Source organism: Lissotriton vulgaris, unplaced genomic scaffold (assembly GCF_964263255.1).
Source record: "Lissotriton vulgaris unplaced genomic scaffold, aLisVul1.2 SCAFFOLD_262, whole genome shotgun sequence".
Lineage (NCBI taxonomy): Eukaryota > Metazoa > Chordata > Amphibia > Caudata > Salamandridae > Lissotriton > Lissotriton vulgaris.
The window spans coordinates 1,110,679-1,137,711 of NW_028253771.1; the positions used below are offsets into that span (position 1 = coordinate 1,110,679).

Below are 27,033 nucleotides of genomic sequence, written 5' to 3' on the forward strand. Positions count from 1 at the left end.
GGGAGTTTTATTGGTGGGAGGGATATTGAAATTCCTGCAGCACCCTGCCCTTTCCTTCCTCTTTCTACGCCTCCTCCTCGCCCTCTGTCGGCCTGTGCTGCGGGTGTGGTTCCGGGGCGCCCCCCCGGGCAGGGTCAGCTGTTCTGTGAGGTGCAAGAGTGAGTCTCCCTTCACCCCAGCTCCCTCAGACCCTTTACCCCAAATCCTTTCTCTGGGGCAGAAGGGGGAGATTGAGAGTTGATAAGCTCTTCAGCGGACCAATGGCAGCGCTGCTTTGGACTACACCTCCAAACTGCGTCATAGGGCGGAGCCACGCAGGGCCGCACGGAGGGAGCGTAGCTTGTCAACATCCTCCCGGGGAGAGAGAGTGCTGGCGTTCCCGGGAGACAGCAGGAGGAGAGAAATCCGGGGATGCGACGGAATGAAGGACCTATCGACAAAAGAGCCCAGTAAGTGGTGGGGAGTGTGTGCGCTTGTGTGCCTTCCTGTGTGTGAGCGTGTGTATGCAGTGTGTGTCGGTGCCTGTGTGTGTGAGCGTGTGTATGCAGTGTGTGTGTGTATGCAGTGTGTGTGTGTATGCAGTGTGTGTGTGTATGCAGTGTGTGTGTGTGTGTATGCAGTGTGTGTATGCAGTGTGTGTGTATGCAGTGTGTGTGTATGCAGTGTGTGTGTGTGTGTGTGTGGGTGTGTGTGTGTGCGCGCACGCCTGTGAGGCATGGCTGACTTCCTGGCAGTCTGGAGATGTGCACGGCTCCGGGGGGGCAGGGCGTGCGCGTCCACGTTGTGAAATAGACGTGCGTGCCCAGGGCCGTCTCCCTTGAGACCTAACTCCACAGCAATAGGTCTCGAGCGAGACCTAATGAAATAGGGAAACGTGTGGTTGCGACCACCACAACGCTCCGCTATTCAATAACCATGTAAGTGAACAGTCTCATATCCCAGGAAACGGCAACACGTGGTTTTCCGCCACCACTGTGCTCCACTCAAAGAATACCACAAACAATATAATTTAAAGCCGCAACGGGTGGTTGCAACCACCACAACCTCTCCGGAATTGAAACACTCGTTTGCTTAGGTATGCACACGGAAGCGTGTAGTATCCCCACCACCGTGCTACGCTGCAAATAGAGAACAAAAATCCCAAAATCGTTTCTAATACGGCAAAACGAGGCCGGTCACCTCTGTATTCCGCATTCAGTTAAAGTACATCAGAGAAACGGCAAGTGAGTTATACTCCACTTGGCGCCCCGTAGTACCCGACAACACAGCAGCCAGATTTAGAAACTACCTGGAACTCCTCCGGTAGCCAAACAAGGGAGCCCTCTTACCGGAACCTTAAACAGATGACGGTTTCCACTTTGAGACGCGCCCGGTCAGGATCCAGTGAGGAAAAACTGCATCTCACCACCATCGGCGAGCAAACCAAACAGGAAGTAGAATGACACGCACCAGTCAATTGCTGGTCCGTGATCTACTTCCTTAACAAAGAGGCTCATGGGATTCGCATTTTAGTCATTTAGGCAGGTGCAATACTGTAAATCCTGACAGTGAATCATTTTGCGCCACGCCACTTCCACGTTCAGGATTTGTTCCCACGTCCTCCAATTGAGACCTGTGAGGCCTCCCTGAGACCACTGTTCCTTTCAACCACTTAAAGCCCTGGTTATGCCAGATCCTCAGAGGATTGCACCATTGAGTATAATGTAAAAATGCAGCTTGCGCATGAGGCAGCCAGTGAAAAAGACCTAGCAACAATGCTGCAAGCCATGCGACAAAGTCTGACCTCAATAGATGGTAAAGTAGACACACTGCATCTGTAAAGATTTATAAACAAACAACCTACATCTCTGCAGTGGACCAGAGCATCTCAGACGCTGAAGATGACCTGGAACTAGTCTCCTCCAAATACCTAAACATGGGAAATGTATTAGCACTAATCGAAGCCCAAAATTAAACTCTTGAGGAGTGCTCAATCAGTAATATGTGCATCACAGGGGTTCTGAAATCCACATAGACTGACAAGATTGAGCAGTATGTCGGGGAGAGAATGTGCCCTAACGTCTACGGCGGTCGACCTCTGAGCTGGGGAACCAGGTTCAAGTCTCAGCAGGGACGCTCAACATTCTGTGATTCTGGGCAAATCACTTAATCTTCCCGTGTCTAACAAAAAGGATTGTCTTAACAAAAATGAATGTATCCGTCTAACCTAACTGGTGCTCGTACAAAGTGCTCTGATACCTTTGGGCCTAGTTCACTCTATATAAAACTCCACAAATAAAAAATAAACCATGCTGACATCTCTTTGGCGCTGATAACCTCTCGCAGCTGGTAGTGATGGAGCTAGCTCATCGGTCTCTGATGGTGCGAATGCCACCGGGGGTCCCCTCACCCCAGACCTGAAATCCAAGAACTGAGATATGGTGCTCAGACTAGCTAGGGAAAAGAAAGACCTGAACTACCAAGGCAACAATGTCGCTTTTTTCCCTGACTTCACGGTGGTGGTTCAGGCAGTTTATAGAGAATACCTCCCTGTCAAGAGGCAGCTACAAAAGCAGGAATTACTTTGCCATGCTATACCGGGCACACCTGCATCAACCACCCTGGCGAGCAGGAACTTTTCATGAATCGCTTTGCAGCATCAATGTACCTAAAAACATTCTCCATGCAACGCACCTACGCATGGACCTCAGCAACGCACCTACGCATGGACCTCAGCAACGCACCTACACATGGACGTCAGCAACGCACCGACGCATGGACCTCAGCAACGCACCGACGCATGGACCTCAGCAACGCACCGACGCATGGACCTCAGCAACGCACCGACGCATGGACCTCAGCAACGCACCGACGCATGGACCTCAGCAACGCACCGACGCATGGACCTAAGCAACGCACAGACGCATGGAACTCTGCAGTGGAGGAAAGAAAACCCTGGCTGAAGACAACTAGTGAGGAGCCCTGCTTTTAGACATTACATTGGGGCGCTGAAACAGGACGTCACAAATGTCCGCATTTGCCATAAAATGTGTATTGCATGCCTATGCCCTTAGTAAAATCTGCCACTATGAGGACACAACCAGGCTAGGATCCTGGCGACCTTTGGAGGAATCTCCTTCCTCAATGACTGAAGTTAGGGAACTGAAATTTTAACTTGATCCAAACTCATATAATTTTACTATGTTTGCTTGTGGAATAGGGAATGACGTTGACATGATTGGGATGTTGAATTGGGGGAGGGCTGGAAGGGAAAAGACTGTTTAACTGCAGAATTGCTGTAACCCTCATTTAGAGGAAATATAACACTGCAATCCTGGAAAGTGAGGGAATTAATCAACCCGCGGAAAACACGCCAAATAATAGCCTATCTAGACTAAACATGGGCGCAAAATCCGTTCCGCTTGTGGATTTTGCGGATATTTGGCAAATTTGCGATCTGCAAATTCCCGCGAATTTGCCGAAAATGCGCAAATCTGCAAGCGGAACGGATCCGGGGGGCCAAAGTTCAAGCTCAGTGTTTGTAACTATTTTAGAATGGCGCCGGCAAGCTGCCAGCGCCATTCTAAAATAGTTACTAACTTAGCTTTAACAGGAAGCACTAATAGATAAAATGAAGCAGGTGCTCGAGTTTATCTGAATTTGAGCTCCAACTCGAGCACCTGCTTTATTTTATCGATTAGTGCTTCCTGATGAAGCTAACTTAGTAACTATTTTAGAATGGCGCCTCAGCTTGCCGGCGCCATTCTAAAATAAAAGGCAAGGAGTGGGGCAGAGGGCAGAAGGGCACAACATGTGGGGCAGAGGGCACAACGAGTGGGGCAGAGGGCAGAATGGCACAACGAGGGGGCAGAGGGCAGAAGGGCACAACAAGTTGGGCAGAGTGCAGAAGGGCACAACGCACAATGAGTGGGACAGAGGGCAGAAGGGCACAACAACGAGTGGGGCAAAGGGCAGAAGGGCACAACGAGTGGGGCAGAGAGCAGAAGGGCACAAAAACGAGTGGGGCAGAGGGCAGAAGGGCACAACGAGTGGGGCTGGGGGCAGAATGGCACAACGAGTGGGGCAGAAGGGCATAACGAGTGGGGCAGAGGGGCACAAAAACGAGTGGGGCAGAGGGCAGAAGGGCACAAAAATGAGTGGGGCAGAGGGCAGAAGGGCACAAACACGTGGGCCAGAGTGCAGAAGGGCACAACAACGAGTGGGGCAGAGTGCAGAAGGGCACAACAACGAGTGGGGCAGAGGGCAGAATGGCACAAACACGAGTGGGGCAGAGGGCATTAACGGCACAACGAGTGGGGCAGAGGGCAGAAATGGCACAACAAGTGGGGCAGAGGGCAGAAGGGCACAAAAACGAGTTGGGCAGAGGGCAGAAAGGCACAAAAACGAGTGGTACAGAGGGCAGAAGGGCACAAAAATGAGAGGGTGGCAGTGATGAACCAGAGGGTGCATCGCGGTCTCGCACAAAAAACACCAAGAACACGCAAATCGCCCCGCGAACACGCAGAGCGCCCCGCGAACACACAAAAATAAAAAATCTGCAAATTCACACATTCGTGAATTTTGTAGATCGTGAATTCGCAAATTCGCGGATCGCGAATTCGCAAATTTCGCCCATGCTTAATCTAGACAACCACAATGTAGTCATTGTCCTCTTGCTGAAGACACCACCTAGAATAAGATAGGCACCAGATGGGCCTGGCACAGGTATGCTTGATCAGACTTCTCATCCTCGTGAGGCATTGTGATTCTAAATAAGTGCATCCCCTTCCAGATCAGGCACACACACTCTGACAACAAGAGGTGATACGTGATTGTGCAGGGCATGCTATAAGGCCCCACATCACACATGACTCATACAGATGACCCAGAGTTTTGGGCATCATTCTGGAACAAACTCCTCACAATGACGACAAAAACTGTAATTTTGGGAGAGAACCGTAACGCATCAAGACCCACCCTTAGACCGATCAGTGCCAACAGACTGGCATGGTAAACAATCCTATACTGTCCTCTGGGGCGGTATGGAAGGACATGGGATGGTGGATCTTTGTAGAGTTAAAAACCCCACTCAGCGGCAGGGCACATTATTTCCTCCATACCCAGCTCTTGCCTTAATTATTAGTTGGCAAACCAATGTCAGCGCTTGGGTACAAGCCATTACACACTTACCCAAGTCCTTATCGAACCATGTACCAGTCCGGCGTGAGTTAAAACTTCACGTTTGCTATCCCGCACCATTTGCGTGGCAGTTCCAGTGTTCTGGGAGGGGCTCCGATCCACTATCGCCACATACTTTGAAGATAACAGGAGTTCAGTAAACACTTGGGGAGGCTTTTAAAGCCACTGTCAGTGGCTATTCATTAGAAAGCAGGCAAGCATTCTAAAAGCCAGAAGTATGATATCAAACACCATATAACAGAAAATCCAAACGTTCAAGCATAAATACAAATCCAGCCACGGCCCCAATGTCCTAGCTGCAATCAGGGAGCAAGTCAGAGTATAATGACACAGCTGGACAAGAACACCTCATGGCTAGATCAGTAGCACAGGCATATGGAGAGGTCGGACAGCCTGGAAGAACCTTAACTAACAAACAAACAAGACACCATGGGCACATGCACATATTCTCTAAACATCTCCAAATGGCGTGGAGGATTAGGGCAATGCTTCTCGCCTGCTCACCCAGTAAGAAGGAACAAAAGACAAGCAAACGGTATTTGGACATATCGAGTAAGTAATATTGAGCTATACAAATATCAAGTTTTTAATATCATGACACTTTAATATTGTGATGCAGAAATATTGTGAACTTAAATATAAATTTTTTAGTTTTACATGAAGATCAGTGTTTTTAATACAGTTTGCATTAATGTTGTTGTAAAAAATATATGTTTTTATTATTTGTGTTTTAGTTCATATTTATATTGTATAAGTTACATATTGGCATAATTGTTAATAATTTGTAAGTATAGTTTTTTCATTTTAAGTTGTTCATAATGTTTTATTTAATTGCTAATAGTAATTTATAGTGTCCTAGCATGTTGTGAGGTTTGCAGGGGTACAGGGTGAGAAGTTAATTGTCATTAATAAATACTTTTTTTATTAATAATAATTATTTAATTGATATGTAAATTGTTTAGGTTTTTAATTGATCTTTTAGGTGTTTTGTTTATAAGCGTATAGAATGGGATGTTAATGAAGTCCTCATTAATTATTAATTAATTGTTTATTATTAATAATTGGGAAATATGCACATTTTGTAATTTAATTTTGTAAGATTTTAGAGGCACATTGTTTTGTTTGAAAGGTTGCAGGAGGAGAAGTTAATTAAGTAATTCGTTAAATAGTTAATTAATTATTAATTAGTGAATTGAAAATTATGTAAATTGTGTAATTAAATATTTGTAGTGATATTTTGTTTGTTTTTGTACTGATATAGTGTGGAGGTAAAGTTATAATGTAGTAATTTTTTATTATTAACTTAATATTAATTAGTGAATTGATACTTATATAAATTGTGGCATTTTTTATGGTATTTTGTGGATTTTGATTTTAGTGGTATAGGTTGGAAAGTTAATTAAGCAATCAATGTTCAATTTATTATTAATTTTTATTTAACTATTTTATGTATTAATGTTATATCGTTTTTAAATTATATTTTGTTTATAGGACAGAAGCTATTAAATTATAATTATTTAACAATTATTTGTTTAACTATAATTATTTTCTGATAATGACGCCTGATGTTTTATTTCGGTTTTCTTTTGATGTAACTTATTATATATGTGGCTAAGAAAATGACTAAGAAAATAAAATTAAAAAAATATATATATAAATAATAGTTTTGTATATAACATAATTAGCTTTTTTATATGGCATATAATTTAATTGCGTTTTGCTGTGTTTGTTGCTGTAAACCGTGGAATTTTAATGGCATGATCAATTAATTACAATTTTTTTAAAGAAGGAATACATTTTTAATTTTTGTAAAGAATAATATAAAAAACCTTTTATAGTAAGTTTTATATTTTTTGTTCATTTATAGAGTTATGAAAATGTTTTTCTACTGTTAAATTGTACCACTCTGGAGTCCAGCGCTTTCCCTCCTGATGTACAGACTGGAGTGGGAATAATACATTATATCCCTTTGGAGTCCACCACTTTCTCTATTTTTGCTCAGACTGGAGTGGGAATAGTAAATGTTACCCCTCCATTGTCCAATCCTTTCCCTATGGTTGCACAGACTGGAGTGAGAATATTGCATTTTACCTCTTTCGGTTTCCAACGCTTTCCCTACTTTTGCACAGACTGGAGTCAACATCAACAACTCAAGGCAGACTTACAAAGCCTACTACACATCACATCAGAACTGGCTAACAAATGGTAGCCTAGCAGTACTCTGAGGATCAATAGTCACAACCACGCCAAACCCACAAACTACTGCACTAAGCTTCCAGAACTCTACCCAACCTCCTTGATCTCACCAACACTTGCCTCTCCCCATCCTAGATGGAGAACCCCACCTATTAGATTGAAGGATCCACTGCCTGCCAGTGATATTCACTACATCCTCCTCCTATATGATCCAAATTACTCTGTTAGCACAGACAATCTGCCAAATAGAAACAATTCATGCAGATTCACACAGAGAACCTAGGTTTAACTCCCAACTCATAACCAAGGTCCACCTCATGCGAATTACCACCACGCAATATACCTTAGCTGGCACCAAACCTCAACTGAAATGCATGCTACTCAACTGTAAATCATCAGCAAGACATGCAGCGGACGTCGCTGACTTCATCCTTACACGTGAGCCTGACCTCTTTATATGACTGAAACTTGGCTAAATTGCTCCTCTGCACATAATCTTGATTTACTAGTCCCCCCTAGCCATACAATCATTATATTAGATAGATTTAGTAGGTCTGGTGGTAGTATCGCCTACATTCACCGTAACCATCTCTCCGGGAAACAATCTTCATTCTGACGTTCCATCTTCATGTGAATACCAATGCTTAGATATTGTATACAACAGGTCACTGCAAATTTCACACGATCTACCACCCTCCAGGCGACGGCCTCTTTCATAGAACAAATTATGGAAATCATCTCCACTAATGCGGATCAACACGGCATCCTCCGATTTCAACCTCCATTTATGACCAGAGTGACTCTGCAGTCAACCGCCTTAAAACCTTCCTAGCTGACCTCAACCAGATACAAATATGCAACAGACCTAAACACAACAAGAGTGATCTTAGATGTAATCATTGCTAAGGACTATTCCATCCAACTTGAATCCAACTTGAATCTATCGTCCCTTGCGACTCGACCGACTACCACTGCATCACCTTCCTCATCACAGAATCTGCAAGAACGATTAATGCTCAACTAAAGAAACCCAATCACTGGAAAAGAAGCTTAAGAAGCATCAACCTGAATGAACTGATATCTCTCAGCGATAGTTTCCTCCCCTGGTGGACATCCCTGATGTCCAGGACCGTACAAATCAATATTACAGCTCCATGATGAACAGTTTAGACTTGATTGCTCTCCTCGGGCTAAAATGAATGAATCAATGTCCACCATGGTGTATTAGCAGCCTAAATGTAGAAAGGCGCAATCTTAGACTTGCTGAATGATTGTGGAGATCTTCTCCATCTCTCGAACATCTCACACATCTGAGATCAGTAAGGAACTTCTATAACAAGCGCATCAGAGGTAATAAAGCAGATTACTTCAGAAATTAACTTGATCAAGCCAGGACCGACCGATAAAGCAGTTTGAACTCCTCAAGCTACAATCAAATAGCCAATCCAACCCTTTCCCAGATGGATCTAGAACGCAGCCAAACTGCTACCTTCCTTGAAAGGGAGAAAGACTGAATTGGTGCACCTGCCGACCATACAACTTATCACAATGTCGAGTCAGGAAGCCTGGTTTCAATGTCCGCTTCCAAGCTAGAGAAAACAGTGTGTCTCTAGGAAATTACTTTTCATCACTGTTAGACCTGACAGCCTCAGGGTTGTCTTTCCTCAAACATTTTGCCTGCTTAAGGCCAACAAAAACAAATTCAGAAAAATTGGAGCTAAGACTCTGTGCACGTAACCACTGCTAACCAATGCTCATGTACTTGTGCTCACACCCCTAAACACGGCTTGATCAGTCTACACCTAATTGGCATATTTGATTTATTTGATTCCCTTGTAAAGCAGAATACCATATACCCAGGGACTGTCAATTAAATGCTAAACTGATTGTGCCACCCACCTAGTAGCCCTTTAGAACTTGTTCCAGGCTTGCCATTGCAGCCTGAAGGCAGTGTTACACGGCTATGTAAATATGACATTAAAAACGCCTTGCCAAGCCTTAACTCCTTCTGTGCTCATGACGGAATGGTTCGGTCATGAGCACAAGTGCAAGTGTGATAATGACTGAACCATTCCATCATGAGCACACTTGCAAAAAATCCCTCTGCTGTAAACATCAGAGGTATTTCCTATCTTATTTTTATTTGTTACCTTGGGAGGTGGGGAAGAGCTTCCCCAATTTCCCAAGACATATTTTTTTGTTTTCCTTGTAATGACGATCATGCGCATGGCCGCTGTCTTCATTACAAGGAAAACAAAACTGAAACTTAGTTTCAGTTTCACAGTTTTGGTGCTTGTGGGGCTACCTAAGCCCCCTGTGCACCGAAATACATGTGATATGTATCGTTGGCAAGAGGAGAATCTCCCCTTTACAATGGTACCATTCCCTAGGGGATCCTTGCTTGGGGATCGCCCAAGAAGGGTGATCCCCATGCAGGGATCCACCCACCAGCCACCAGGGAGGGTGGAGCGGACTCTTGGGCAAGGGATTTGCACCCCCGTATTTTATTCTGCCACAACTAGTCTTTCTGCCCCCCTCCCCCCTCCAGGGGCAGATGGGGACAGAAAGCACCCTAAATGTCAGGGATTCTTTTTTATAGGCCAGGGGTGGGGGCTGCCCAGAATGCCCCCACTCTACCCCCCCCCCCCCCAATAAGGCAAAATACTTTCTGCCCCCCGCCCCCACCCAGAGGAATATCTGCCCCTGTGGAGTGGGGGCAGAAAGCCCATTAGGCACCAGGAATTTTCGCTTTTCCAAAGTTCAGCATGGGGCCTGCACAGAATGAGCATGCCAATGCCCCCACCCCCCTCAAAAAATGCCAGACTTTCTGCCCTCCCCTAAGGAGGCATTTGGGGGCAATAACCCTGATCTGCCCGAGGCACCATGGATTACGCTGGCTTTTTTGTAGATAGGGGTCGAGGGCTGCCCAGAATGGGCATACCAATGCCCAATTCCCCCCAAAAAGTCAGTCTTCTCCTCTTGGGGGCATGTAGGGGCAATAGCTCCCGATCAGCCCACCTCCCCGGGCGGCCCTAGGCACTGATCTTTTTTTCGCAATGTGCCTAGCTGTGGGTTTTGGGCCCTAGAGCAGCCAGCACATAGGGAAACCTAGCGAACCTGTAACTTTTTGAAAACCAGACACCAAGGGGAATCCAGAGTGGGGTGACTTGTGTGGTTCTCACCAGGTTCTGTTACCCAGAATCCCTTGCAAACCTCAAACTTTGTAAACGAAAACACATTTTCCCCACATTACTGTGCTGGAAAGCTCTGAAATGTGAGAGTCCACAAACTTCCACCCACCCGGCATTCTCCAAAGTCTCCCAATAAAAATGGTACCTCACTTGTATGGGTGGGCCAAGTGTCTGCAGCAGGGAAGGGCCCAAAACATATTGTGGAGACATCAAAGTTGCCTATTAACAAAACATGGTTTTGCAAACAGGCTCACCTGGGTTTTTGGCCACGCGCTCGGCAACCATCTAGGTAACATACCAAACCCAGATATCTTTGAAAACTAGACACCTGGGAGAGTTCAGGTAGGTGTGGCTTGTGTGGACCCCGTCGACCCCAATGTTTTCCTACCCAGAATCCCCTGCAAACATTACATTTAGCTGAAAAAATCTAATGTTTCTCAAATTTTTGTGTGGGACGGTTGTAGGTTCACCGGGTTGAGACAAATGTCCTCCAACCCAGCGTTCCCCCAGATCTCCCGATAAAAATGGTACCTCACTCATGTAGGTGGGCCAAGTACCAATGACTGGAGCGGGCCCAAAACGTATTGTGGAGACATCAACATTTCCTATCACAAAATGACCTGGTTTTGCTTGGAAGGGGGGCGGGGGGGGGGGGGGGGGGGTCATCTGGGTTTTTGGCCTTGGGCTCTTTAGCTGAAAAAATCACTTTTCTCACACATTTGTGTGTGGAATCACCGTGCCGGCACAAATGTTCTATCACCCAGCATTCCCCTTGTCTCCCAAGTAAAATGATGCCTCACTTGTGTGACTGTCCAATGCAGAATCTGCTAAACTATTTTTTTTTAAATGTACAGCTTGGAATTCGCTATGCTGTACTCTTATCCCTATATTTTTGGCCATTCCCAGTCACAGGCCCTCGGCCCACACACACAAGGGAGGTATCATTTTACGCGGAGAACAAGGAACACTGGGTAGTAGGACATTTGTGCCGGCACTGGGATCCCACACAAAAATGTGTGGAAAAACGGATTGCGGGTTTGGTAGGTTTCCCTAGATGACCGCGGAACCTCGGAAAAAACCCCGGTGCCACCCCCTGGCAAAACCAGGGCATTTTGTGATAGGTTATTTTGATGTCTCCAAAATACGTTTTGGGCCCTTGCCTGTCATGGGCACTTTGCCTACCCACACGAGTGAGGTACCATTTTAATCAGGAGACCTGGGCTAACGCTGGGTGGTAGGTAATTTGTATAAGGCCGGTGCCGACTGCGTGGATAAACCAAGCAAATCAACTTCAGGTCAGTTGTACCCTGGAACGAGCGCATCGTCTTCGGAACCAATGCTTTGCCATCATTGCACTGAGAGAATTAATGCATTCCCTCGATGGCAGGATCAACACTGATGTATTGCTTGGCTACACCCTGCAATTTTGTTGTTACAACCAGGATTACGGTACATTTGTTCAGCTCGCCTCATGGGTTCCCTGTATCCAGCCTTTGCTCCAGCGCAGTTGGCTCAATCAGTTTTGCCTTTAGAAGAGGTTGCCTACAAAGAGGAGCACTAAAAAGGTGGAGCTCCAAAAGGCGGAGCTCCAAAAGGCCTTGAGGGCATGGGCAGAATCCCACCAGACCCCCACAGATGAGGTAGAAGGGTTGAATACTGAGGAGGTATTGGAACAAGATCTACCTGAGGGTCTTGAACTGCGACCTGTTGAGGAGAGGTGGAACATCCTTCCAGGATTTGCGATCCATCCCTGTGCAGTGAGGGAAACCTGTTCCCAGAGGAGCTGGAGGACAGGAGGGAGGAGAGACACCCCAAGTTGGATCTTGCTACATTAGAGAAGGAGCAAGCTTTGGAAGAAAATAGACTGACAATGGAGGAGTGAAGGATGGCCCATGAGCTCAGTCTCAGCTGGATTTAATATCTAAACAGATGGATTCCAGCAGTAATGGTGGCATCATACCTGCGGTGTCTGTTGGAGAAGGAAGGGTCTGCCTACCAAAAGATTTGCTACCCAGTTATGTGGTGGGGAATGACCTCAACAAATGGTTCTCCACCTATGAAGTGGCTCTATGGGTGGACAAGGTACCTTAGGAGTCCTGGGGGGGGGATACCTGCCCACTGGAGGGTGGGGAGGCCACACTACTAACACTAGAGGTAGAAGACCAGATACAATGCACTTCAATGAAGTCCATACTTGTCAATACATTTTGGCTGAAACTGAGCGGTATAGACAGAAGTCCAGGGGCAGCCACCAACGTCCTAAACAACCCTGGGTGAACTTCCTAGAGTACTCGAGCGAGGGACTGGAGGGCTGGGTCAGGAGCAGCAAGGTAGAAGATTATACTGAGCTGTACAGCCTAATTTTGAAGGAGCACATGCTAGATATTTGTTTTCCAGAGCTGTGCCAGCACCTGATTGATAGCAAGCTGACTGACCCTAGAAAGCATGCTGAGGAGATGGACATCTGGGTCAGCACCAGCATGTGAAAGAAGGCATCTGGGAGGGAACACCCAAAAGGGTGGTTGGGGTTCCCACCAGAAGAAAGAGGGCAGACAAAAAAAAGTTCTCACAAAGCCCCCAAAATAGTTTTCAATAGGAGGACCCACCAGAAAGGAGTGCTGCAAAGCACAGACGGGGCGACCAGTCCTGGAGGGCTTGAGGGAACAGGCTGATGGCCAGGCAGCTGGTGATGCCTCTGGTAGTCACCAGATCTATTGGGAGGGAACTCTACTATATAGTAAGCCTAAGGCACCTGTGCATGAGGCAACAGGGACACTGGTCATTCCACAATGCTACAGCTCCTTCCAACTGGAGCTGGTTCATGAGATACCCCTGACAGGACATCTGGGGCAGGACAAGACCTTTGCCAGGCTTTTCCCCCCACTTCTACCGGTCCCTGATGAAGATTTCCTTAGATACATTTTGTCGGACGTGCTTGCCCTGCCAGGCCAGTGGGAAGATAGGGAAGAAGCTGAAAGCTATCCTGAATCCCTTGTCTGTTGTTGGCATCCGCTTTGAAAGAGTGGGCATCAACATTGTAGGTCCCATGGATCCCCAAACAGCCTCTGACAACAAGTTTATCCTGGTCCTTGTGGATCATACCACAAGATAGCCAAAAGCTATCCCTCTGAGGATGGCAATTGCACCTTCAGTGGCTAAGGCCCTAACGGGGATTTTAACTAGAGTGAGTTTCCCCAAGCAAGTGGGGGGTCTGACTTTCTTGTCTGTTTATACGCAGTCAACTTAAGAGGATTGTGGCATTACTTACAGGTTTTCTACACCCTTTCATCCACAAAACAGTGGGCTTGTTGGGAGATTCAACAAGACCCTCGAGGGCATGATCAAGAACCTACCTGAGGTCATGAGGTATAAGTGGGACAACCTCTTCTCGAGCCTACTCTTTGCTTACAGGGAGGTGCCACAGAAGGGCGTTGGATTTAGCCCTTTGAGCTTCTGAATGGCCACCCTGTAAGGAGAACTCTCAACCTGGTTAGGCAGGGGTGGGAGGAAGATCCCAGGAAAACCCTCCAGTATGTGGTTCCCTACATTTTAGTTCTCCGGAGCCAGATGGACAAGTTGTGGAAGCAAGCTTCTGATAACTTGGAGGCCAGCCAGGAGGTGGTGAAGCAGTGGTATGACAGGACGTCTACCCTTGTGGAAATCCAACTTGGACAGAAGTGTAAATAATGGTACCTATGGATCCTAAGGCACTCTAAGACCATTGGACTGGGCTCTATGAAATTGTTGAGTGGAAGGGGAAGGTCACCTACTTGGTGGACCTAAAGACCCCCAGACACCCCAAAAGGGATCTCCATATCGACCGTCTCAGACCACACTTTGAAAAGTCTGAGTTCAATGTTTTTGGTGACATATGGCAGGGAGGAAGAGGACAGTGAACATCTGTGACCTCCTAGCATCCAAAGAGTAGGATGGTTCAGTGGAATGTGTGAATTTCTCCCAAAGACCTGACTTCATATCACCCATTTGTGTACTCATGATGTGGAGACAGCCTCCCTGTCAAAAACAAAATATACAGGCTGTCCGACTCCACTGATTTAAGACTTTCAACCACCCTGATCCTGTACATGGACCATTAGAAGTTGGCCTAGGGTGCTTGATCCAGCAGGACCGATGCATCCTCTGCTGCGAGAGAAGAATCGACGCATTGCCGCTGTTGCTTGAACAGGATCGGTGAATTGCACTCAAACTGCGCTCCGCCATCGAATCTGCTGCTTCGGAAATCACGCATTGCTATCACAGCAGGGAGACTATCGACTCCTCCCCATAACTACATGGAGAAACCCGGCGCATAGCCTTAGGAACTTTCTCACCTCGGAACCGGTGCATCATCTTCAGAACTGATACAGCACTATCCTTGCATGTAGAATATCTAAGCATTCCCTCAACTGCGGTATTGACACTGACGCAGCCTGCATAATGGTAGTTGCAACCAGGATTAAGGTACTTTTGTTTAGCGGGCCTCATGGGGTCCCTGTATCCGACCCGTGCTCCATCGCGGTTGGCCTGAACCTTTGCATTTGTCCCAGTCCAGTGCTACCAGATTTTCTAAATAGGCACTTATTGCTTCTGAGCACTATTTTACAATTTATTCTTTTAAAAATCCTATCTCTCGTTCTACTTATAGGTTTTTTGTTGTTTTAGTCTTGTTTTACTTATCCAATTAAGTTTTTTGTTTTCACCAGTATGAAATCTATTTGTGTTATCACATTTTTACTCTTTGAGTGTTGCACAAATACTTTACGCATTGCCTCTTAAGTTAAGCCTTACTGCTCTGCACCAAGCTACCAGAGGTTGAACAGAGGATTATTTAGGGTGTGTTTGTGACTCACCCTGACTAGGATTGTGGTTGTTTTTTGACAGGGACTTCCACCCTAGTCAACCTGGAACACACAACATGTAGGTATCACTAGAGGGCCCATCATGGAAGAATCCCTCTCCCTTCCCTCTGCTAAGTGAGTGCCTCATGGAGGAGTGTCGGAAAGTGATCTTTTGACATGGTAACCCCCACTTTTTGCCTGGTATTTGATGGAATTTTGAGAGCTATGCAGTGGACTCCTGCCAACCGGTCCCCCAGGTCCAGATCTCTTTCCCTAAAGTTGTACAATTGCTACCCATTTAGCAAAACCTTTAGCACCCCTGTAAATCCCTAGTAAATTGTACCCCTGGTACCTTCGGGCATGAGCACTACAGATGGTCCCGAAGGGCTGTACCATATATTGTGCCACCCTAAGGGACTCCTCGCCAAACTCATGCAGACTGCCATCGCAGGCTGCATGTTTTGGCGCAGTCAAAAGTGAAAACACATTCCACACCTCCTGTTAGCCATGCCTGCAGACACTACATGCAGTATATGTAAATCACCCCTACAGTAGCCCTTTATAACAATAAGGCTGTGTGCAGTATACTACCTGTGTGGCTATATCTGCATGAGCAGATATGTCCCTGTGATGTCTGTCAATTCTTAGATATTGTAAGTGAACAAGAAGCCATTGTAAATACATGTGGGACCACTGCCAGCTCCTAAAAAATGTTAGCGCCCACACTCTCAAAGGGGAAGTGGTCACATCTGCGAATGGGTCACCACCTCCTTCAGAGTCAGTAAAATTATTCCGGTCACAAACATTCATAGATGGCCCTGTGGCTCTCAATATGGAAGGGACGCCCTTGAAGCACCCATTCCTAATACTGACTAGCAAACACCGCTCCATCTTGAATGACACAATGAGGTTAGAGAACTGTAGTAAGGTGGGATGGCTAAGTTATGTAAAATGTTTTTATAAACATAGGTTATGTAGATTACTATGATCACCCCGCATTGTTGCATGATGTCCCCAGAAAAGTCCTGAGGGATACATGCATGAGGTATTTGGGAGAGCGCAGAACCGCAAAAGAAATATTAAAGAAAACTGTGGTTGCGCATCAACTAATTATGACCCACAGTTAAATGCAACCATATGTGAAGTTAAAAATGAGCGATTATAAAAGGTTTTTATTAACGCGCTTCAGGTTTAATCTGTTATTCAGATCTTAGTTTCCCCAATATGAATAACTGGTCAAAACAACGTAATAAGTGCCCATGCGATGACCTGTCTTAACAGTCTGACATTCATATCCTCTTTTGTAAGTTTTATTCAATTCCTAGGAGAAGATGGATTGTGCCCATATTGAAGATGATGGAAGTTAACCAGTGTCGTCCTGCTTTTTTAGCAATTCAAAGATTAGATAATAAATTAACAGTTGCATCTGTCTGTTTCTTAAAAATGCTTTTAGATTTCGGAAATCAATTATTTATTGAAATGTGATGAGTAAATTTTAACGTGTTCTTAGTGAAATTGTTCTTATATATATTCGAACTGTGATTTATCAATTGTACTTTTATGGTTGTTTTTTTTTAAATAACCAAATAAAGTTGAAATGAATGGTGACTAGCACATTTTTTGCGGGTTGGTAATAGATTACTAACTCTCAAAATAGGGTTAGTACATGCCAAACGACTCTCAAACTCAATTCTCCATTTGCTACTGCTAAAACGTGTTGTAAATGTGGCCTCAAGTGATGTTTCAAATTTTCCTTGGGAGCCCACCACCAGCCCTGCTGAATACGATTGTTGAATAACAAGGCTATCCAATCTTCATTCCACTGCATCTTTTTTTTCATCCAACGCCAGAGACTTCCTTCCCCTTTACTGCACTCTTACAGGTTCTTTTTCAACCGTACTTTGTCCTATTGTCACTGCCATTCTGTTTTTCTCTTTCTCCTCTTTCCCACTTTCCTTGGTTTTTCTCTCTATTGTTCAATGTCAAAGTCTGATGATGGAAAATTAGTCCCGCTCCCCAGAAATAAATCCCATGGCCCCACAGACAACCACGGCTCAAATTAAGTTCTGAATTCATATCCTGTTTAAAACAGAACATGCATGGCAAGTATTAGCAAACTTCAATAGCTCTTTTTGTAAGTAGATAAGGCTGAGAACTGAGCTATTTGTGATGTTTGGGGTTATAAGAAATGGATTTGAGCTATTTTTAACCTACCAAGAAGATAATATGAAATGGAATATCATTGTAAAATCACTGACACTGCTATGTATCTCTCCTCTCCAATAGATTGAAGAAGTCTGACACACTGACCAGTGTGCAGCGCCTGCGTGGTTTCTTCAATGCCCCGGTGGTGGTCTTCCATAGCAATGTGGTGTCATACATAACCTTCCTTTGCCTCTTTGCGTATGTTCTGATGGTAGATTTTCATGCTACCCCTTCGTGGCCAGAGTACCTGCTCTATATCTGGATCTTCAGCTTTCTATGTGAGGAAGTACGGCAGGTGAGGAAGCCCAGACACATACTAACACAATGCTTAAGACCTGTTATGTTGCAAAAGGGGGGGGCAGTCAACGTAATTCACAATAAACAAAATGGAGATTATTCAGAAGTCACGTACATATGATTCATACCACAACTTGAATGAGAGATGTTTATTCACATCCTCATTTTCATACCATGTATATTTTCTTTACATATTTCAAATGGTGCCCAGGGTGAGGCGAAAAGGAGGGAGTAAAAAGGTACGTGTTGGTGAGGAATAGGGATTGTGTAGAACAGTTTCAAAGAAGGCAAATGTGGTCACATAAAACATTTGTTGTTATCACATGGGCGTAATAGTATAGCCCCATACATTACTAACAATAGTAAAATCCTAGAAGCAGTCACTATGGTCTGTTGACCATGGGTAGGTGTTAAGAAAGTAGACGTTTCGACCCCTGGTCAGTGTAGGTTAGTTGCACCTTACTTTGGGGTCGTCATCAGGACTAAGGAAGTAGTGTGGTCGGTCGGGCACCTAATGTTAAAGATAATTGTACCATCTAACAATGGTTACACCTCCACCCGATGCTATTGATCATGTACATAGAACCTTAAAAAAACTAGCATGCTATCAGAATCTCAACATCATCTGGTATGCCGATGACACTCTGCTCATCCTTTATCTTAGCAAGGAGCTGTATACCATTAAAAGAAACCTCTACAAGGGAATACAAAATGTCATCAATATCTCCAACAACTATAACAAATCTAAAACACCTCTGCCTCACTGATGATCAACATCTCCTGTGATAGCCACATCACCCACTATCTGATACTTACACTACCTCTACGTCAACTACAAGAATTTTTTTAACCTGATCACCCTCACTCACAAAATACTTTTCAACACCAGACTACTCTTTCTTAACAGCAGTAATTTTCCCAGGCCAATTATTTTCCCTAAAATTTGGGTTGTAAAAACACTAGCTAAGAATTTGGTAAGTCATAAGGCAAAGGTTGTTTAAAAATCAATTGAGTATCAATACAAGGAGTCCAGCCTTTTGTACATTTTAAATAAGCTGTGTAAAGTCCTGTTGTAGAAGGACCATCATGGAAAATAATTGCTACAGTTACAAAAGTTCTTCCTGATATTGATAGTTGAGAAGCCACAATTATTTTGATTAAAGTTGTCAGTTTTCTTCCATCAGGTCGGATTCCTTGCAGCATTAAAATAACATACTGTCCATATCTTTGTATAAATAATGTTAATAACATTTGTGAGTTACATTGGGTACAGAGCATGTTTTGATTTGCTTCTCTAACTAGATTATTAAGACACGGATTTGCAGTCTGGTAAAGTCAAATATATAAATCTTTCAGGGTCTATTTTAGTACTACTTGAAAACGAACAATCATCAGTCATGTTGCCATTTATAAGAAAGGCCAAAAAGATTTTAAATATCTATACCTTCATCTTGCAATACAAGCATGTACATTAAAAATTCCTGCCAATCTTGCTAAATATTCTGTGAAAATTGGTTTAAACCAGAACATATGTCTAAAACATTTCTAATATCAAACATTTTCTATTTTAGTTTTATCATTACTACATTTCTCAAACACAGAATTCAACAAAATGTGGTAAATTAATTCAATATTACCTCATCTCAGAATTTCTATACTTAATAATCATAATTTCAGTCAAAGCAAGGAGAGGAGTCCGTGGTGCTGGAGTACATAAAAAAGAGTCCAGTAACTCGAGTTAAGGAGAGAGCTCCAGCACCAAGCGGGTACAGGAGTGGTCTGCAGCTTTATTCACACATCAGAATATTTATACAGTTTTCAGTCAATAGGCAAAAGAAGAAAAGAGAAGTGACAAGAAAAAGGGAAGTGACAAACAGTATTTCCAAAAGATGTGTCAAGGTAGGGGCGTGTCTTGTGTCTCGTGAGAGGGCATGTGATGTGTGGAAATGTGTTCTCTTTCAGTTGAAGGCCCTTACTCATTCGGGGGTTTATTTCTGGCTTAGAGTCAAGAACAGGAACCATCTTGTGTAAAACAGGAACTATCTTGCTGGTTCTGGGAATTGGCCGAACCACAAGAGTCAAAAAGCGGAACTATCTTCTGTAAAACAGAGACCACCTGCTCTCTGGCTTGCAGTCAAGGACAGGAACTATTTCTTAAGACAGGAACTGTCTGCTGGTTCTGGGAATTGGCTGAAGCACAGGAAGGGGTGGTCAATGAACTAAGATGCCAGGTGAAGGGTTTCTTACAGTTAAGAAAACGGGAACTATCTGCTGCTGGTTCCCAGAATTGGCAGAACCACAGAAATGTGTGGTCAATGAATGGGGGTGCAAGAGGCAGGGTGTCTTGCTTGTGGGTCTGAAGACAAAATGGATGTCACACAAAATGGGTGCTTGTCTGAATGAAAAAATGGCTGTCAGGCAGAAACAGGGAAATGATGGGGCACAATTGTCAATTTTATTTCCACATTCCCTCCTTGCCCCAGAGTGTACCTACATTATATCTCAATTAGCATGAGATCATCTATACATTCTTGTAGCATAATTCTTTCCCTTTCTCTCTGCTGGACAAGTGGTTTAGGAATGCAGTTTGCAGCGCATAGACCGCACAGGGCAGGACCACATTGGATGCAAAGGCAGCATCCAGTTATCAGGAATATTATACCTGCTGCTGACAGCAGTTGCCATCCCCAGGACAATATTATCTTCCAGAACCAATCAGACCACGTCCAAGTGCCAGGTTCTTGATGTAAACTTACGGCCATCTTGTGTAATTTTGTTATGGCCGTGTATAAAGATGGGGAATTATCAGGAATAAACATACAGCAGCTAGAGCCTATAATTTTACAGGCTCCGCCTCTGTCAGCCAGGATGATGTCAAGGACAAGGCGATTTTGGAGAGTAACCAATTGTATGGCGGACTGCTCCTGGGTTAAGCTCCCCAGGGCAGACGCCGTCTGGTTTACAACAGCCTCTAGGGTCCTTGTCAACCTGCGTATAAGCTTGCTGCTCTGTACAGGGCCAACAAAGAAGAAGAACCCTTTGTTAAAATCTGTATACTGTTCCCATGAGGTTTCGGTTTGGTCAACCAAGGAGGTATCGATTGTTCTTTTATGTCTGACATGGGGCACCAGGAGGTCTCACTTGTAAGTGGATGGGGCCACAAAGACAGGGGGTAACGGGAATGCTGTATAGCAAGTTCCCCCTCAGTTCAAGGGCAGCTGCACATAGGCCGTTTGGCCACAGACTAAATAAGTATGGCGAGATGCTAGAAATGAGGACTTTCCTCTCTTCAAAACTTAGTGGTATGACAGTCCCTGTGCCTTAATGGAACAGAGCCATTTTTCTGGATGCACAGGTGTCCTTTTACTGGTGAGACCGAGATGGAAGGGGGACCAGCATTCTTTTTAGCTTTGGTATTTAACATCTTGTAGGACATGGTCATGTTCCCTTGCTTGTATTCTTCACTTTCTAGGACTGTACCTGTCGCCTGAGGATTTCAATCCTTATTTGGGTAACAGGCAGCATTAAGTACCTTGTTTAAATCCCCCCCAAGGCCACCCATTCTTGCATGAAGTATTTCCGTCAGGGCAGGAGGTGGGGTAGTATCTTCAGCTGTTATTAGGGCGAACCAGGCTTCACAAGTCCCATTATAGGAAAAGGGGAAAAGAGGCATCCCTCCCTTTTTCTGATGAGGTGGGAGGCGGCCACATATCCAGAAATTTGTGCTATTGCTGGCCTGATGAGTGTAGTGTAACATCTGTATAAAGGTATTGTTTTGAAAGGCTAGTCTATGGGCTTGTTCATGAGGGGGTAGGTCATGATATGTGTGTTCCTGAGTGCTGTTGGGTGTATGAGAGGTGTGTGGTGTTGGAGGAAAAACAGTGTGGGGGATCCAACCAAGACACGTCATAATGGTTATGAAGAAAAACAATATCATTAAACATATGATAGAACCACTACGCAAGTTCTTAAAGTTCTTGTTTCTGCGTTTCATTCTATCTTTTTCCCACATAGTCAAGGTGTTTAAATCCATCCCCATGCTCCAACCGCTTCACCACTGGACCTGCGCCCAGTGGACTTAATTAGCCAGAGTCAGGATGGCAGACCTCAACTTTGATTTATATTCTTGTTGTGGGGTCAGTTCCAAGGGCACAAAAGAATGTTCTGTTACTATGTCACTAGGGTTGGCAGCGTCGCCAGCAACAGTGTCTCTTTGTCCAAAATATTTCCGGCAGTGGCTCGCGTGTAGCCAGCCCTTCCTGCCTTCGACCTTCACCGCCGTCCGCGTGGTTAGGAGCGCGAGCTTCGGAGTCTTCCACCTGGGCTGAAGAGGACTGGTCCTGTCGAAGTTTCTTATCACCCAGTCACCGGGTCGGATGGTGTGTTCTCCAGGGGTGGTTTTGTCAGGGAAGGCTGCAGCGACCTGTGAACGACAAGATTGGAGTGCAGACATCACGGAAGCCAGGTAATCAGTCAATATTCTGCTGTCTACATCAGTAATTCTTTTAGGCATTGCGTACCACACATATTTGGTGGTCTGCCAAAGACAACCTCATACGGAGATAGACCAGTTCTGGAATGTGCTACCATACGCATGTAGAAAAGGACAACCGGTAAGGCTACCATCCCGTCCACGCCTTTGTCTGTACATATCTTGGCCAATTTTGTCTTCAAAGTCTGGTTGTGTCTCTCTACTTGACCTGCTGCTTGAGGATGTCTTACACAGTGAAATTTCAAAGTGTACCCTACCAGAAGAGACACTTGCTTCATGAGTTCAGAGGAGAAGGGCTGGCCGTTGTCTGAGTAGATGACGTGGGGCAACCCATATCTCGGGAAATATTCTCTTACTAGTTGCTTAGCAGTTGTCGTTGCGGTGTAATCTGGGACGGGATAGGCTTCTGCCCATCTGGTCAGAGCACATACTACAACTAGCACATACTTGTGACCTCTACATCTCTCCATCTGGACATAGTCCATTTGGGGAACTTCAAATGGATGGTCAGGGGGTTGGAATCCACCCTGCTCCACCTTTGTGCCTTTACCTGGGTTGAACTGATTACAAATCATGCACGTTTTGACTTTTTGTTTGGCTGCAGCTCTCAAATGTTTGTTGTGCCGTATGTTCTGTATGCTGTCTAACATTGCTTTTTCTCCCAGATGCGCTGGTCCATGTATGGTGTTTATTAAAACCTGTACCATAGCATCCGGCAGAAACCTTACTGCTCTTTCAGGTGTCATCTAACCCTGATCTGTAAGGACCCCTCCTTTTTCCTTCCATTCTAGCAGTTCCTGTGGTGTGGTGTGACTTTGGACATCCTGGATGTCAGAAAAGGGGTCTCGTATTGCGTATTGGCGGTGTAGTGTATTCAATTCTGTGTTTGCTGCTAATTTGGCTGCACGGTCTGCGGATCATTTCCTTTCGATATTTCATCGGTTCCTTTTGTGTGTGCTTTACACTTTAATACTGCAACTTTCGCTGGTAACTGACTGGCCTCTAGGAGGGCTGTGATGAGTGTAGCATGCTGTATTTTAGACCCATGTGATGTGAGGAATCTTCTCTTTCCACAATGTGCCAAAGTTGTGTACAACCCGAAAGCGTACTGTGAATCAGTGTAAATGTTAACTGATTTTCCTTTTGCTAAGTGACATGCTCGTGTTAGTGCTATGAGTACGGCTGCTTGTGCCGACAGTATCTCTATCTTGTGTGCTTCCAAGGTGTTTGTACCATTTGTGACGGCATAGGCTGCTGCTAGTTCTCCAGTGGGGAGTCTCATGCAAGAACCATAAACTAAAAGTGTCATTTCTGCCTTAGAAAGGGGAGTATCTTGTAAATCTGGTCTGGGTTTGGTCACTAAATCAATTATGTCAATACAATTGTGAAGTTGTTCAGTAGGAGAGGTCAGTGGCAACAGTGTTGCTGGGTTTAAAATGTTGCATCGTCTAATCTCTATGTGGCTGAAAAAGCGTCCTCTCATATCCGGTGAGTCTGGCTATTGTCAGATGCTGTGTTTGCGTTCTGTTTAGCAGAAGTTCTACAGCGTGTGGGACCTGGACTATCAGATGATGTCCCAATACAATAGCATCACTTTGTCTAATAGCTTGTGCAGTAGCTGCTACTGATTGTAGACATGCAGGTAATGCTTGTGCTACTGGATCTAATGCACTTGAAAAATAACCACATGGTCTATGTCTGTCTGCTTGAAGTTGGGTCAGGACTGATAGTGCTGTACCTGAGTTTTCTGTTACAAACAAGGTAAAATCTTTGGTGTAATCAGGTGTTGCTAACACTGGGGCTTGACATATAGCCTTTTTAAGAGACTGAAAAGCTTGCGTGTGTTCATCTGTCCAGGGTAATTGTGGAGTAGCGCCAGCTTCCAGTGTTGTCAGCTGCACTAATGGTTTAGAAATGAGTGCAAATTTCGGGATCCACTGTCTACAATATGAGGTAAGACCAACAAAAGCTCGAACTTGTTTCTGTGTGGTTGGTTGTGGTATTGTTGTATGAGCTGGATGCGTTCCTGTGTAAGCTGCCTACCCTCCTTTGACAGCAAGTGCCCTAAGTATGCCACTTGCTGTAAACAAAATTGGAGCTTACCAGGGGAAACGTTATGGCCATTTGCAGCTAGGAATTCTAGTACTAGTTGTGATGCTTCAGCACATGCTGCGTCGGATCTGGCCGTAATGAGGATATCATCAACATATTGTAGTATGGCTGTATCCGTGGGCATTTGAATAGTATCCAATTGTCTTTTCAGCGCTTGGGTATATACACTTGGACTTTCGGTGAAACCTTGAGGAGCTCTTGTGACAAGGAAACTTCCTCCTTGTAAGGAGAAGCCGAAAAGGTATGGACTGTCTGGGTGAGTGGGTATACTGAAGAATGCGTTTTTTAAGTCAATGACAGAAAAATGCGTTGCTTCTGCATCTATGGCTGTGAGTAAAGTGGAGATGTCTGGGACCACAGGGTGTTGCGGAATGACACATTTATTGAGCTCTCTCAAATCCGCCACTAGTCTGTAGACAGGTGGTGTTCCTGGTTCCACTTTTTTATGAACTGGTAAAACAGGGGAATTGCAAATGTTCGAAGTTGTTTCATTAATCACACCTGACTGTATTAGGTCCTGAATAATTAACATTAATGCTTGTTCAGCTTGAGGTGGAATTTTGTATCGTCTTATACGTGGTAGTTGGGCTCCCTCTTTCAGTGTAACCTTGTGAGGTGTTATTTCCATACATCCTACTGTGGTGCAATCAGTGACCCAAAGGGTGTGTGGCAAATCTTTCAAACGCTCGTCTAATTCTCTACTTGTGTAGTGGCCCTTAAAATCTTGTAGAAATAATCTGACATCTTTAGGTGAGCAAACAATAACGCCTCCTAATTCTTTCAATGTTTTTATACCGAGCAAATTTTCTGGACATGATTTTGTCAATATAAGATCTGTAGTTGTCGTGAAGGGACCAACCTGCAAGGGCATTGGTTTTGACGTGGCATTTGTCACAGGTTGTCCAGAGAAACCCAGAGAAATACTTTTTGAACCCGAGAGGAGCCTCTGGGACCTCTTGATGGCTTATTGTTGTTTTACTGGCCCCAGTGTCTAGTAGAAACGTTCTACCCTCCCAAGAAGTCGGACCTCTACAAATGGGCCTTTTATGATCTACTGGGATGGGGATTAGGGGCAGTTTGTCATCTTCTCTCCCTGGGCAACATCATGAAAAATCTGGGTAGTATTCAGTGTAGTCGCTGTCTATAATGTTCATTTGGGCCATTTGTGTTGTCGGTGGAACTGAAGGTGTTGAACTGCCTTGGGAAACATTCTGTTTTGGCTGATATGGACGAGGCTGAGTCTTACCAGTAGCCAAATTGTGCTTTAAGAGAGGGCAGTCTTTAACGAAGTGTCCCGTCTTTTTGCAATAATTACAAGTGCCCTTCACGTTTATCTGGCTACCTGGTGTCTGTTGGCGCTGGGGTGCAGTTTGGGCTACTAATGCTTTCATCTTGGTGTCTTTCATGCTTTTCTTATCATTTTCTTCTTCATCCCTAATGCGATTTTGGTGATATTGTAGCATTTGTAACACCTGTGGTGGTGTAAGTGCTTGCCAGGTACTTTCTACTTTTAGTACTCTTTCCTTAATAGCTGGCAAGGCGTTGTCTACTAATTTGGAAACAAACAGATGCGGGTAAGCTTCGCTTGTCGGCGTAAGGCCGCTATTTGCTGCAAAACATTTTTCAAGTCTGGTGTAATAATCTCCTATGTCTTCACCATGTTTCTGTTTGCAGGAGGAAATGGTATCCTAGTCCTCCTTTTTCACTGTCAGTAACTGTGGTAGCGCCTTTAAAATAGTGCCAGGAAGTGCTTTTAGTCTGTCTCCTATACCTTGTCCTGCTACTCTAGTATTTTCGTCATTCTGAAGTTCGGTCCATCTAATGTGTTCACCTGCTACTTCCCAATCTTTTTCTCTTAGTTTGTCATATATACCCGATTGCAACAATTTCAGAATTGCTGTGATATCAGAAAGAGTATATGTTCCCATCATTAACCCCTTCCAGGCTCATGACGAGCTGGGCTCGTCATGGTGTAGCCTCCTCGCACGCTGATGACGAGCCCAGCTCGTCGTGAATAAGGGGCTTTTAGAAATCTCAGCATAGAAGGAGAATTCAACTAGCACGGAAGTGGTTAATACATCTCCTTTAAAGAATCCAGCAGGATCCTTTGAATGGGAGGGAACCATCTCTTTTATCCTTAGTAACTCGTTTTGTCAAGGGTACATAAATAAAAACGCGTTGTAGCGCGCCATTCGCGTCAGCTCTGGGGTGGACCTCTCATGGGGAACTGGCGTGTTTGAGGAAGTCTATTAATTGGTCCACAAATATTATTGAAAGATTTATATTCAGTCGTTTTCTGGTATTTCTGTCTAAAATCTATAAATGTGTTGAGAAAAACTGAACTATTGTGGAGGAACATGTTATCAGCGCAGTCAGACAGAAAATCTTCGAGCCTTGGATCATGTTTAAAATGAGTGTGATGAGATGTTGTACCATGTGGAGACTTGCTAATCTTTGATGTGAGCATGGTAATGCTAGAAAAAGTTGGGCTATGAGATCATTGTCATATATCTTATATTGAGAG

General features: G+C 44.6%; 1 protein-coding gene across 1 annotated transcript in view; it reads left to right on the top strand.

Moving 5' to 3' along the window:
• LOC147660770 (transient receptor potential cation channel subfamily M member 2-like) overlaps positions 1–27,033 on the top strand; it is a 979,384-nt gene that overhangs the window by 424,371 nt on the left and 527,980 nt on the right. The window contains exon 19 of the mRNA XM_086951478.1: positions 17,690–17,903. Within this exon, the coding sequence (XP_086807604.1) occupies positions 17,690–17,903 (214 nt within the window). The remainder of the gene's footprint in view (positions 1–17,689; positions 17,904–27,033) is intronic.